General features: G+C 51.2%; 1 protein-coding gene across 35 annotated transcripts in view; it reads left to right on the forward strand.

Annotated features, from left to right (window-relative positions):
* The window catches only part of LOC120813528 (pleckstrin homology-like domain family B member 1), a 44,277-nt gene that overhangs the window by 15,833 nt on the left and 13,284 nt on the right, over window positions 1–15,160 (forward strand). For 24 of the 35 annotated variants that reach the window (XM_040169425.2, XM_078106358.1, XM_078106406.1 and 21 more), the window contains 2 exons: window positions 8,362–8,487; window positions 13,356–14,737. In XM_040169425.2, the coding sequence (XP_040025359.2) occupies window positions 8,362–8,487; window positions 13,356–14,737 (1,508 nt within the window). Of the gene's footprint in view, window positions 1–70; window positions 111–849; window positions 1,159–7,619; window positions 7,644–8,361; window positions 8,488–11,365; window positions 11,732–13,355; window positions 14,738–15,160 lie in introns of those variants that run through there. The other 11 variants (XM_040169731.2, XM_078106470.1, XM_078106462.1 and 8 more) reach the window with 5 other exon arrangements.

The raw sequence follows: 15,160 nt of genomic DNA on the forward strand, positions 1-15,160 counted from the left end.
GCGTGGCGAGCTGCCACTCAGACGCTGACGTCAGGCCGGCTGCTCCTCCATCGAGCAGCGACACGCCGGCGGGAAAGTCCCAACAATGAAAGGGCTCATAGAAAAGAGGGGTGAGCCGATGATTTATGGGGATAAAAGGAAGAGAGAGGAAGCGGCTAGTGGCTCCTGATCGCATTCAAGAAATATTTTATCATTTAGGAAGTTTAAAGGGCGACTCAAACACAGAAAGGACGAAAGCATTCAGTTTTATTCGACTCGTCTAGCGACCGGCTAGTTAGCGAGCTAGCTGCTGTAATGCTGTAGAGTTAATAATCCTTATTTATTTGAACTGTTACTGTAGTTACAAAACACAAAGAAACACACCACACAAACAAACGTGGACTTTTACCACCAAATAATCATAAATAGTGTGATAAGTTCACATGAAAGGAGAGCGTCTGCTGATTGAGTCTGAGTCGAGTGTATCAAAGCAGCCGCGCCCTCAGATACGACCTCAGGGACTCTCACCCACAACCCGCCTAACATCTGTATCTTTATGGCGTTTAATATCAGCGTGTTCTCTCGTAAGGCGATGACACGCCGCGTCCGCGTTCCATCCACCAGATAAACGCCACGAGACTCGCGAGCAATTTAAGAAATAACAAATAAAAACAAATAGTTTGTTATTAAAGTGTCGTCGTCCAGATGTTCACAGCCCAACGGGAGCCACGACCGATAGCGTTTATTGATGAGTCAAGTGATTCAGACGTGGGTGGTCCCCCTCCTCCTCCTCCTCTCCCCCCTCCTCCTCCTCCTCTCCCCCCCCCCCCCTCTTCCTCCCCCCCCCTCTTCCTCCCCCTTCCTCTTCCTCCCGCTCCTCCTCCTCCTCCTCCTCCTCCCTCTCTGCGGGCTCGGAGCTGACGGAGAACCAGCTGTATCTTCTCGGCAGAAGGCGACCGGCTCTTCGCGACGGACAAAACAATGACTTAAAGAACGCGCCCTTTGTTTGTCTTATTTTTAATACCCTGGATTTACCCCCCCTGCCCCCCCTCGCCCCCCGCCGGGCGGAACCGCGCTTACCCGGTGCGGGACAGGCAGCTCCTCTCCGGTGAGGAGGATCGTCACCACAACAAAGCGCGTGCGGCTCCGCGGTGAGAAGAGGCGCGATGCGGACCTGAAGTAAGTTCCTGCATTAAAGGGCTTCTGCAGCCCCCCCCCGCTGGGCTGAAGCCGCTATGTGGTGGGGGGCTTCTCGTTTGGAGCTTCCAGTCGAGGCGCCGGACTCCGCTCAGAAACGTGTCAAACGGGACGTTGTGTTGGCGAATCGATAATTGGATGAATTCGAAACATTCCTCGCGGTTGTCTGTGAGTTGTGAGGAGTCATTATTCGATTCGGCGCACACGCACGAAGCATGACCCGCTCCAGCATTTAGAGAATGCACTTTTAGTCTCTGTTCCTCTCAGTTTGAACGTCAATGGAATGCGCCTTGCCGGGTGGGAGCTAGCTGTGTTAGCATAGCACAAAGACATCAGGTTCGTTTTAAATTAGAAGTTGCTTCGCGCTAGTTTTCATGCCGACCTCTTCTGAAATACCCTTCTGACATTTCTGAGTTGTTTAGGTCAGACTTTAATACAAAGAACGTTCCCTTAAAAGCTCGGAAACTTTGAACAGGGAGTTTTCTGAGCGGAGTTTGGTTCGTCACTTCGACACCTGCTCACTTTGCTGTCTCCACCTCTCTGCAGCTCTGCCTCCATGTGAGTTCTGTTTATAGACTACAAATATATACAAGCCCCCCCGCAGCCTGGCCTGACCGGACCTCTCTGTTACGCTGCTATTCCTGGTTGCCAATCTGACCTTACTGGAATAGAATGGAGCTTTGCTGTCATGCTTTCTGCACATCCAGAGACCTCTGGGTTCCTGGGGTGCCGTGGGGGGGACCATCCTCCTGGGCTGCTTGGTCATCCTCTGTGCTCCACCACACTTCCTCAACACTTGTCATCTCTCTGACACATAGCGTTGACCCCATTGTGAGGGGCTGGGGGGGCAGGATGTGAGGATTCCGAGAGGACCCCCCTCCCCCTCAGCAAACAGTCATCAGAGCTGCTGTGGACGTGCTTCTGCCAGTTGAGGGGAAGCTGGTCGGTTGGATTCCTGCAGGTTGTGTTTGGGGGGGTTGAGGAGCCACAGGGGACCCCTGTTTGACCCCTCGTCCGTCCACGGGCAGCAGCTCCATATATATATATATATATATATATATATCACTTATCGTCTATGGTGGAACGTTCAGGTTAGAGATCCACCGTCCAGCTTTGTTTTTAATGTGAACTTAAATGAAGCTGAAGATTCCAGCGACACTTTAAATGGATCTATAGAGTTCATTGAAGAAAAGGATGAAGACCGTAATCCGCTTCAGAGGATCAACTCTGAGACCTCATTCAGAATTTCAAAATAAATATCAATTATAACATTATCAGTTATATTTGGCTTTAACTTTGTTGTCAGTCTGGGACCACAACTGTAGAATGAGTCACGCCATCATACCTTAAGACCAAGATATCAAATGATAGGAACATACTATTTTAGTTTTGCTTTAGTTCCCTGAACTTAAGTTGACGTACTCAAACACGAGGTTTTGCCTAAGTGGTTAATTGCAACGCTTTCTGTTTTTGTTGCCTAACCCTGAACATTATTTTTAGCCCAACCATGTTTTTCTTGAGTCGCTTGGACCTGAATCAAGTAGTTATTGTTCTCGTCAATGTTGCTGAATCACCAGATTAAAAAGCGTGATGACTGAGTAGTAAACTGAGTCATTTTAATAGCGTAAAGCATCGAGCAGTAAAGAAAACCGTAAATATAAATCTAAAGGGACAAAAGCCAACAGGTTTCCTCTCGCGTGTGGTCGGTCTGCGAGGTAGTCCATCTGCCGCCGGCAGCATGGTTAAGACAAAAGGAGGGGAGGGACGATGATGATGAGGGGGGGTTTGGGGGGGAACATCTGTTCAGATCATCCTCGGACACGTTACCGTGGAGATTGTCCTCCAGCAGCTGACAGGCTGCATCTGGTGAGGTTTAAAGGGACCGCTGGTTTTACCCATGAGGCTCAGTGTCACAGTCTGGGGGGGGGGTGATGTCTGCTGTGTCTGTGAAAGGAGCTCGTAGTTCTTTTAAAGCTGCATTCTGTGTAGTGACCAGCAGGGGGCGACTCCTCTACTCCCATAGACGTCTATGAGGAAATGACTCTACTTCTCTGTAGTGACCAGCAGGGGGCGACTCCTCTGCTCCCATAGACGTCTATGAGGAAATGACTCTACTTCTCTGTAGTGACCAGCAGGGGGCGACTCCTCTGCTCCCATAGACGTCTATGAGGAAATGACTCTACTTCTCTGTAGTGACCAGCAGGGGGCGACTCCTCTGCTCCCATAGACGTCTATGAGGAAATGACTCTACTTCTCTGTAGTGACCAGCAGGGGGCGACTCCTCTGCTCCCATAGACGTCTATGAGGAAATGACTCTACTTCTCTGTAGTGACCAGCAGGGGGCGACTCCTCTGCTCCCATAGACGTCTATGAGGAAATGACTCTACTTCTCTCTGGATTTATTCCCTCAGTAAACATTGTAAACATGAGTTTATGGTCTCAGTCTCTAGTTTCAAGTCTTCTTCTGGAACCCAATCAACGTACATTTGAGTCATTATTTTTCAAACCTCCCAGAAACGGCGTATTTGTCTGATCTCTGTGGGTTCTGCGTGTCGTTGCCATGTGACCCACGAGCAACCGCCGTCCTCAGACACCCTCATCGGTCCACCATGTGATCGCTTCCCCGACCTTTTCAGAGTCCTGTTCACCACATGATGGGAAGCCCTCCTGCTCCTCCTGCTCCTCCTCTGGTATGTGCGTCTGTGTTTGATGGCCTCCGGCTCGGGGGAAAGGCGGTCATTGATTAACCGCGGGGTTTGACCCCCCGTCCTTTGCCGGGGCTGTAAACCGTCCCGTCTCCATGGCAACGGTGGGCTGTGTTTTATTTTTTTTGGGGCCATCTCTTTTGTCCGCCGCTCCTCTGAGCTCGCGACCCGAGCAGAGCTTCTCGTAGTCGGCGAGGAGTCGAGGTGTGAAGGAGGAGAGGAGGAGGCGTAGCGGACCTTCATTTAAAGCTTCGCCGGTTGTTTTAGAGTTAAATCAACTGTTGTAACTGTCCTCAGTTACGCCCCATCGTGGAATCCAGTGGAAAGCCTTTATACAAATAACTAAATAAATATTTCATTTTTAAATTCAGATGATTTAGGAGGTAATATTTGGCCTAATAAAGGTCAGCTCTCCTCTGAAGGTCAGAAGCCTTCAGGCAGGAGGAATCATCTCAAGGTCATCTCCTGTCAGTGTGCTATTCAATAAACATTTTTATATTCTTCTTACTGTGACAGGAAGTTGAGTTTGATGATCATTTGCTTTATTCATAGACTTAAATCTCAAATATTAAAGACTCACTAAAGCGAAATCATTTTGATATGAAGTGCTACTTTTAAGAGCGCTTGTTAATTAGGGTGCATAATAAACCTTAGATTTCTTCTCTGTTAATGTCTGTGAAGTCGCTCTATCACTGACACGGGGTTCGGACATCTGCAGCACCATGACCTCCACTAGCTTCCTTTCTGGAAGGTTCCAGTTGCTATTAACAGACCATTATGGATTATTACAGCGTGTCCTTAAGAGTCCTCTGTGATCCACTCAAGGGTCCCTGTTCGAGGTCCAAGTGTCCTTGAGGAAACACCGTGAACCCCGAGAATCAAGCTGCGCGTTCTCCTGGCTGCTGCTGGGTTTGTTACCTGGAGGTGACCGGGGGGGACGGGGGGACGAGGGGACGGGGGGGGGTCCGGCTGAGAGATGTAATGTCCTCAGAGTGCACTCTCCGTGATTGGACCACTTGTTCCTGGAGGGACAAGTGGAGAATGGTTCCCAGTCTAAGTGATTACCTGGCTGGATTTCAGGGGCAACGCGCACACAGCGAAGCCTCGTCGACCATCACCAGCATTTAGAAAATGCCCATGTTTGATATTTTCCGTTGATGAAGCGGACTCACTGGTTTCGCTGAGCTCAGGCTCTCCCGTTCTGGGAAGGACTTTTTGTTCCAGGCTTGAGGGTTGTTGAGGGGGGGCAATAGAAAGCTATGCTGCTGTGGATGTTCTACCAGATGTGGAACTGACATTTAACCGCTGCAGCACTGATACAAATCCCTGTCAGTGAGCTGACGGGGATTTGAAGTTGGAGCAAGACTCTGTTTTGGGTCCGTTCCTGCGGTGATGTTTGGAGAGGAGCTCCTTCCTCTCTAAGGGAGAAGAACATCTCTGCTGGAGTCTAAGCTTTCATTTCCACCAAAAGGTGTTTTTATCTGAGATGGGAAACTTCCCTTCCAGAGAGTCCAGGGAGAAGCTGAGCTCAACCTCTCCCATAGAAGACTATGCGCTACACTACTTCTCTGCAGTGACCAGCAGGGGGCGACTCCTCTGCTCCCATAGACGTCTATGAGGAAATGACTCTACTTCTCTGTAGTGACCAGCAGGGGGCGACTCCTCTGCTCCCATAGACGTCTATGAGGAAATGACTCTACTTCTCTGTAGTGACCAGCAGGGGGCGACTCCTCTGCTCCCATAGACGTCTATGAGGAAATGACTCTACTTCTCTGTAGTGACCAGCAGGGGGCGACTCCTCTGCTCCCATAGACGTCTATGAGGAAATGACTCTACTTCTCTGTAGTGACCAGCAGGGGGCGACTCCTCTGCTCCCATAGACGTCTATGAGGAAATGACTCTACTTCTCTGTAGTGACCAGCAGGGGGCGACTCCTCTGCTCCCATAGACGTCTATGAGGAAATGACTCTACTTCTCTGTAGTGACCAGCAGGGGGCGACTCCTCTGCTCCCATAGACGTCTATGAGGAAATGACTCTACTTCTCTGTAGTGACCAGCAGGGGGCGACTCCTCTGCTCCCATAGACGTCTATGAGGAAATGACTCTACTTCTCTGTAGTGACCAGCAGGGGGCGACTCCTCTGCTCCCATAGACGTCTATGAGGAAATGACTCTACTTCTCTCTTGATTTATTCCCTCAGTAAACATTGTAAACATGAGTTTATGGTCTCAGTCTCTAGTTTCAAGTCTTCTTCAACACAACATGATGTTCATTTAGTGACTGACGGTCCATTTAGAGTCAAACAGACCATGAAGCAGGGGACGCTTTAGGGCGGAGCTACGCACTGATTGACAGGTCCTCCCCTCTGGTTTTCATGGTGGTCTGTTGACGGACGCCCCCTGAAGGCTCCGTGGGGACCAGTTGATGAGCGCTGATGGATGTTTCGTCTTTCTATCCAGATAAATATCACATAGTCAAGTTCTGGAAGTGATGAATCTGCTTTGCTTCGTGATTCAACCTTTTTATACATTTTTTTTAATTGTAAGTTTTAAAGTTCAGTTTTATATAGTTATATGTTTCTTTTTTAAATGTCACTACATGTGAGTTATTGCTGAGTGTCGAACGGGGGGAAACGATGGAAAATGTAGAGCGATAAAACCCAAACTGTCATAATAATTATTGTAAAATCCAGAGTTATCAATGTGTTTGAAATATTGAGGCTGAATCTGGGCTTAATTTATGGTAAATTAATAAAAGACATACTGAACTTTAAACTTTTGTTAGCAGAAAGACAAATAAGTTGCTTTTGGTTCTTCAAACACGCTTTCTTTCTGATTAATTAGTTTTCAAGGATTAGGTAGAAATCCTCCCGTGGTGAAATATTTAAGCCTTTTATTAAAGGTTGTTGCATCTCCAAAGCCACCAGACTGTGATCAGAAATGAATGATTGTAGCTGACAGAACTCTTTAGGTTACTGGTCATAGTTTGGTTAGTTATTGTTGTAAAGGGACTTTAGATTCACTATACTCAAACGTATTGATCACTAATCAATAGTGAAAAGTCTAAATAAATGATGCCGAGCTTTGGACTAGTTCAGACGTTTATTTGATCAAACACTGAAACAAACTCACTGGAGTTCATATAAATGTTACTTTATGTGATTAAGAGTTTAATTTTAGTGTTAATAACTGTGACTATTGTGATACTCCGGAGTCAATGGTTCATTCTGCTCGACTGGGAGGAGAAACTGTGTTTGTGTGTTTGTGTACAGTGCGTGTGCTCTCTGTTCAGCTGACTCATCTCACACACACACACATTTAGTGGGTGAGGAGACGACGTGTTGCTGCTTGTCCATCAGCTGGCAGATGGCAGCCAGCGCTTCACGGGTCAGAGCGGCGTTCTCTCACGGTAGACGTCTCATAGACCTCTATGGGGCCTGGAGGGTCCAGGTCTTCATTCCTCCGCTGATGCTCAGCAGTCAGACGTGGGAGAGGAGGCCGATGCATACGTGGCCCCAAAATATTCCTATTCAGCATCTCTTTTTCGATCTGTGGAAAATACCAACCAAAGTTCTGTGGTCTTGAGCCGCTGGAGGGGAAGACGTAATGAGGGACGAAGGAGGAATGCGGGGTTTTTATTTTGCCAATAACGGGATCAATTGAGCTGGTGTCTGGCAGCGAGGCGGCCCGAGTCAGCGCTTTGCTCCCGACTCGTCTGCAGAGAACACGGGACGGGGGCGGAAATGGAAATAAATAAGAGGAGGTTTGTTCTGCACGCGGCCCGTAATCAGGGGGGTTTGTCCCGGCAAAATAAAAGCGCACCTGCCTTTTGTGCGTCCTTTCTGTACTTATCGGCAGTGAGGATCTCATCTGTCATCATCTGTCAACCAGAAACGCCCCGATTCTTTGAAGCAAAAGAGCTGAGCGATGACAAAAGGCTCCGTGGAGCTGACGCGAGCTGCAGCGTTTGTTGATTTAAATTGGTCATTTCATCCGTTATTAGTTATACGATTATTGATTAGTGCAGATTTGAATTTAAACAAGGAAACTTGTGAAAGTGTAACTTGTACCAACGTGAGCCGAAGTGGCTGCGCTGAGTCAACCAACCCCCGACGGGCCGCGTGTGCGTGAAGTCGACGGCGCTGTGGGGCTGAAGCGTGTTTGGGTCTTCGAGCGTCTTATCTCCTTAATTGGACGTGTTTCCTGAAGCAGGAAGTGGGGCGAGGCTCCTCTGATTGGCCGAGTAACCCGAGGGGATTTGGATCGGCCGGAGGAGACTCACTTGATAACGGAAGGGCCATGACCTCCGATGACCTCCCTGTGTTATTGGTTCCTGTTTTAACCCTTTGCGTTGCTTTCACTTCTGAAGCCTGATGCCCCCCCCCCCCCCCCGCCGAGTGTCTCACGTTCTTCACCAGCAGGATGGACCTTCTCCTCCCTGAGCCCTTCAGCTAACACCAAACATGTGATGCTGTCTGCAGGCTGCATGCTGTGTTTTGGCCAGTCGGCCTTCTTCCGCTTCAACCACCCCGAGGAAGCCTGCAGGATGAAGAGCATGTTGCCCCACGGCGGAGGCGTCTCCACCGGGGACTACCGACTGCGTCCAGGTACCAAACCGCCGTGCATGTTAATAATTACACCGACAAAGACACGCTGACCCGATTGTCACAAAAAAAATATCGCCTACACTCAAAAATATTTTCCAGTTTGGGCTCGGCCCGCAGGAATGAATGCTCCGACTGTTGCACAGACGGGTGGGGGCGGTGGAGGCTTTTTACAGGTGGATGTTTGCGCAGCAGTAAACCGCTGACATTTTTTCCCTCTTTTACGGCCCAGAAAGGGCGGAGGAAGCCGAGCAGCTTTCAGAAGAAACATCATTCAGCAGAGGTGTACACTGCAAATAAGAATGATTTGACTGCTGCTCGAGTCTTCTGACTTAAAAAATAAGTCCCAAATCCATATCGATCCTGGATTGACGAACGTTGATGTCTTTCATTCCCACTTTGTTTGGACAAGTCGGACTGTTGAGAGAATCCTGAAGAGATAAAGTTAGTGGACTGTACCTGGAAAGATTGAGGCTCCCTGTTTGTTTCACCCATAGTCGGATATTATTTCATCTCTACACATTCTATGACTGAAATGTAGAAATAGAAAGAACACACGCCAAAGAAGTCCGTCCTGCTGGACGCGTCAATCTAACGAGATTCGGGGGTTAAATCGGGCTGCTCACGTTCTTATGTAAACTAAAACGGAGTTGGTTCTGGCGCCCCCTGTGGACTGACGTGGTAATGACATCACCACTCTACAGCGGCAGGTTTTTAGGCCCCGAATCTGGTCGTATTTCAACCCCACTACATGGAACGAAGGCTCTATCGTGTCCTGACCCTGCAGCCTGAATGGGGGCAGAGCTGGACCTGGTTCTGGAGTTCACACCATAAATGTTTTGTGAGCGTCTCCAGGCAAAGGTTTTCCGCTGTGTGTCCTCCTGGAAGTGTCGTCTTGTTATTTCCCTCCTCCGCCTGGTGACGCTGCCCCCGGGAGGTTAAGTATAGCACGTACAGGCCAGTAATGAAAGCCTTCCGTTGTTTGGGAACCCGTCCTTTCCCCTCATTTATGCATTCCTGGGATGCATTCCGCTCCGGCCCCTCCCTCGGTAATCCGTCATCGCTCGCAAGGTACTTAGAAACGACTCTTATCTTAATCTGAACTCTTATCGTGGAGGACAAACCCATCCAATTGAACTTTTGCTAAGTCCCGCCCCTCAAACCCGGACTGGCCAATCGGAGGTTCTTCATGTTTAGTCAGGTTCTGTGGATTTGGAGCTCGTCATTGTTGGACTCCTTCAGCATGGCGAAGCCATGACCATCTATGGCTGACCTAAGTCGGTTTGTTGCCTAAACCTAAACGCTTTATTTTGAAAATACTGCATTGACGTAACAAGCGACCACGAGTTGTTTTGACCGTTTTTTTATTTAAGCTTTTCCCAGGATGGTGATGTCCCGCTGACCAGCTGTCTTTGGCCCCCACTTCTATGCTGATTGGACGTTTCCTGCCCCCCCCCCCCCCCCACGTCCCCCCACCAGACGGCTTTGTGGCTCTGAGCTGCTTACTTAAAGTGGCTGACTGGCTACAGTTGCAGTGTCTCTTTCGGAGACTATTTATAAACCTCCAGATCCATTCTGGTCTCTGACATCTCGGCCCCTCCCTCGCCGGGTCCCCCCCCCCCCCCCCCCCGCCCCGCCCACGCCGTCCCTCCAAAGCACGGCAATAAAAGCCCCTTAACTTTACCTGGTTTGTCTGTTTGAAAGACATCGACAAAGCCGGCACGGCAATGCAGTTATTACGGTTACTGATATTAAAATGATCCACAAAGTCTCCTTCAGCGAAACTGGACACTTGGACCCGTAAGGACGTCTTTGGTTTGGGAAAGTTTTGCACTTTAACGAATTTCACGTGTGCACATACTTGGCTAATAAAGCTGGTTCTGATAACCTGTTAATAGCTGTTATATAACTTAAAGTTACCGTGAGGAGCTTTTAACTGGTCCGTGGAGTCCTGATCCGCTACCCTAAACCAGACCATCAGAGAGAAGAGTTCTATCTCCATACAGTTCTTCTTGATGATGTCACCGGGTCCGGTTCTGATGAAACCAGATGACATCATGCAGGTTCACCAGAACCTCCAAACATACAGAGGAGGCATTTTTAGTTTGCCTACTTTTGACACCTAACATGTTTTACTTTTTACTTAGCAATATTTTCACTGGAGAATTCGATGTGTTTATATTTGACAGTAAGAAAAAAATAGTTTAAAGCAGTGGTCCCCAACCTTTTTTACCTGACGGACGGGTTTCATGTCAGACAATATTTCGCGGACGGGTCTGTGTTCGCTGGTCGGCGAAACTGCCGTGCAGGGTAAAAGGACAAAAAAACGCCTGGTGACGCGTGGGGAATCTGTCAGTGGGACGAGCGCACACGATTAGGAAAAAATCCGGTCAATTTTCAAAATAAAACATTTTTCAGAAATACATATATATATAAGCTTTCTGTGGTGCGGCCCGGTACCAAACGGCCCACGGACCGGTACCGGTCCGCGGCCCAGTGGTTGGGGACCACTGGTTTAAATGACTTAAATTCCATTCTTAAACTTTGAAGTTATTGCTTTTGAAACGGTACGGCATAACGTTGCATGTAAGATAATAATAAAATAATCAATATCATCAAATGTATCATTGAACATCGTCATAGTGCCATGGCCATCTCTCCGGATGGATTATTTAAAAAGCATTATATCAACAATAAACAAGGACGAGCCTCTTTATAACAGCGCTATAAATCTCGCAGTAGTTCACGGCGCCTTGGAAAGAAGAGCCACGTCAAGGTGGCCATGACACCGGAAAACGGAAGGTACCGCCTTCAAAATAAACCTTTTAAAACTGCGAACGCTGCTATTTGATGCTGTACACGGAGTATTGTGCGTGTATGCCGCTTTGAGAATGACCCTATAATATGCCGTGTTACCTGCTTGCGTTAATTAGAATCCACTAATAAAAATCGTCGTCGTCAACTTTAAAGTTAACCCTTTTATTGTCTTATCACACACCGGAAATACGCTGTCAGGCGGTGAGTAACTTGACACCAGCGCCGCCGTCGTTCAGCAGCGGCGCGGAGCACCTCGACCCCCGGCTCGGTACCACCGCTCCCTCGGCGTGTGCTCGTGGCGCCAGCCGTCGCTCCGTCACAGCCGGTCCGGTACCGGCGGACGCGGGGCTCGGTTCGTGCGTGCGCGCGCGCGCGTGCGTGTCAGGCGAGCCGCGCTGAAACCGACCGGGTCGCAGTTGTATTCCTTCATGTGAGTAAAGAGTCCGGTCACACGCCGAACTCCAGTCAACCACCCGCCGCTTTTATGTCCTCTGGCGTCCCCCGTGGCGGTGCCTTCCACGGGGGACGTCTCCGCTTAGCGGGCGCGGTCCGCTGGGAGGTTGCTCCTCGTTCGGCATACGTGGGAGTAATAAAGGCCACCGCGGTCGCGGTAAACACTCGCATTTGTGGCCTGATTCGCGCTGTGTTCCACGGAGGTGAAATATTCGGGGACGTCACGTGGACCCGACGTGTTTAAGGACCCTCGGCGTGGAGCTGCAGCGGAATCGCAGAGCTCCTCGAATGCGAGAGAACCTGCGCGTCGCAACGTCACGCGAGCGGTGTTTTCGGGTAGAAAAGCAAACATTAAAATGAGGCGATGTTTCAAGGGAAGTCTGGCGTGGTGCACATCAGGCGAGAGACCGGAGCTATGACATCATTGCGAGGGCTTTCCCATCAGCAAACGGTTGCTTTACCCCCATCACGGATTCCCTGTTCAAGCCCTTCATGTATTTTCTCCTGCCTTCTGATTTCACTCTGCAAACCGTGCATGTAAATAGTGGGATCTTCTTGTGTTGTGGTCCCATCTTGCCATTACGGTGGAGCGTGCAGGAAGCTGCTCCACCCATCATGCATTATTCCTGAGTCTTCTGTGTTTCACATGGGTTCTGGTGCATTTGGTATTGTTCATAATCCGTCAGTAACAGTGACAGCAGCTCTGGTCCCCCTCCCAGTGCTCCCACTGGTGACCCCCACGCCGCCCTCCACCCCGGTGTTTCCATTCACACACATTTAATTCAGCATTAACAGATAGACGTGCTCATAATCTGCTGCGCTGACATCGGAGAGGCGGTTGAGATTAGATTAGTAGTCCACGGTAATTAAATTATCTGGGCACATTCTCTCCCGATCCCTATCGCAGCAGAGACCCCTTCGCGTCCTTCCTCGTCTCCTCGCCGCTGATCCCTCCTCTGTGCTCGTGCTCACCTGTCTGCTGCTTTGAGGTCGGAGGTCACCGTGTTGTTGCGTTGTCTTACAGCGTGGAATGAGATGTTTGTTCATTCTGCCCGGAACCAGGACGCCACGAAGGAAAAGTCGAATAACAAATAAAAGTGAGGAGACGAGTAAGGAGAAGTCCTCTGCAGTCCTTATCGCAGATTCAGATAGAGATACAGATGTTACTTTGTGTCATAAAGTAGTAAATCACCGCTTAATGACGTCTGTTGTTGCTTTAGGACGATGTCACGGCGACTATCAGCGCATCGTAGAATCACTGATTTATTCAGTAAACATTGTAAACATGAGTTTATGGTCTCAAGTCTTCTTCAATACAGACAATGTTCATTTAGTGACTGATGGTCCATTTAGAGTCAAACAGACCATAAAGCAGGGGACGCTTTAGGGCGGGGCTACACGCTGATTGACAGTTTAAGTTCTTATATGGCCACTTCCTGTTCGTCGCATAAAACTCAAGACAGCGGAATGAAAATGCCGAGTTCAAAAAGTTTGTCCACCAGAGCTTTATGGCGTCGTGACGAGTGCGTCCACTTCCTGACGCCGGTCAGGGGGTTTTGTCTTGGTTTGAGATTCATTTTATCTGCTTTGTCCCCCCTCAGACACGGAGAGCTTCGTCAATGGGAACCACCGGGCCGGTCCGGCCCCGCCCCCTCCGGCTCCCGGAGCCAGAGCCCAGTCGGAGCACAGCGCCATCGTCAGCTCCATCGAGAGAGACCTCCAGGACATCATGGACTCGCTAGCGATGGACGACCCCCAGCCGTCGAAGCCCCCCCCGCGCTCCTCCCTCTTGTCGCCCGTGCTCAACGGCGGGGGGCGGTACCTGCTGTCCCCGCCCGCCAGCCCCGGGGCCATGTCCGTGGGGTCCAGCTATGAGAACGCATCCCCGCCCTTCTCGCCGCTGTCCTCACCTTCGGGGGCCAGCAGCGGGGGGTTCACCAGCCCGTCCCCCGGCGGCCCCCAGGAGCAGAGCTTGTCTCAGCCGCCGGTGCCCTTGCGCTCCTCCAGCTACAACTTCACCGCGCAGCCGCCGCCCATGCCCCATCCGCGGAGCGCCCTGAAGGTCCAAGAGAGCCCCAGCCTGCAGAGGAGGGTCATGAAAGAGGCCCCTCAGAGCCCCAAGCCGGGCCGCAGGGGCCTCGGCCAAGAGGGACCCGAGAGCCCCCGGCTTCTGTCCTCCAGCGAGTCGCTGAGCGGCAGAACCGCCGCGCTGAGCAGCCCCCGCCCCGCCATCAAGTTCCCCGCCTGCCCGTCCCCCCCCGGTCACAGGACCAAGACCGCCACGGTGCTCCAGGAGAGGCCAGCCAGCCCCTTCAGAGACTGGACCGGCCCGGCCGACTGCCCCCCCGGGCAGCTCTCCCACCCCTCCAGGGCCTTCCAGCCCCCCCTGGACCCCATCGTCCACATCATCCAGGGATCTCCGCTCCAGCAGCAGCAGCAGCAGCCCCCCCGCCTGCTGCAGCCCCCCGAGAGCCCCCGCACACCCCGCAAAAACACGGAGCTGAACGGCGGCGGCATGAGGGAGCTGCCCCCCCTCAGCCCCTCCATGGCCCGCAGGGGGGTCCCGGGAGCGCTGCCCACCCTGAGGACTCCAGACAGTCCCTCCAGTTTGGGCAAGTTCCTGATCCCAGAGAGTCCCAGGCTCCGGCGCAGGGCCGGCTCCGCCTCTGAGGAGCCGGCGGGGGGCCGGGGGGTCCTCGCACGCAGCCCGTCGCCGACGATGGAGGTCGGCGGGGGGGGCGGAGCCCGCAAGGCCAGCTTGGGGAATTCCCTGTCGCCCGCCTACAGCCTGGGCTCACTGCCCGGCTCCTCGCCCGCGGCGAGCCCCCGGAGCCGCAGGAAGGCGTCCGGTGGGAGGCCGCACCCCCCCATGAGGGAGAGAAAGAACAGCATCTCAGAGATCAGCGACAACGAGGACGAGCTGCTGGAGTACCACCGGCGGCAGAGGGAGGAGCGGCTCCGGGAGCAGGAGATGGAGAGGCTGGTGAGTCGCCCCCGGGGGTTCTGGGTAATGAAGTTCATGCTTGAGAGGTCACTTGTGTTAATTAGCTTGATATTATCATTCCACTCACAGTACTGACGGCTCGTCAACGAATCAAACAGGAGGTTCTGAAAACTGAATGAGAGAGACGTGATGCGTTTGACCTGTCAATCAGCGTGTAGCTCCGCCCTAAAGCCTCCCCTGCTTTAATGTCTGTTTGACTCTAAATGGTGTGCGTGCGTGTGCGCGCCCCTCTGCAGGACTCCAGGCTGCAGTACCCCCTCCTCTCCACCAGGGGGGGCGCTCTCACTGCCTAAAGCTCCGACAGCAAATCAACCAAAATACACAAAGTGTTTTGAAACATTTGACGACATCGAGCTGATGTTGCAGCATTTGTTTGTGTTGTAACTATTCATTCATAATGTC

Source organism: Gasterosteus aculeatus, chromosome 1, assembly GCF_964276395.1.
Source record: "Gasterosteus aculeatus chromosome 1, fGasAcu3.hap1.1, whole genome shotgun sequence".
Classification (NCBI taxonomy): Eukaryota; Metazoa; Chordata; class Actinopteri; order Perciformes; family Gasterosteidae; genus Gasterosteus; species Gasterosteus aculeatus.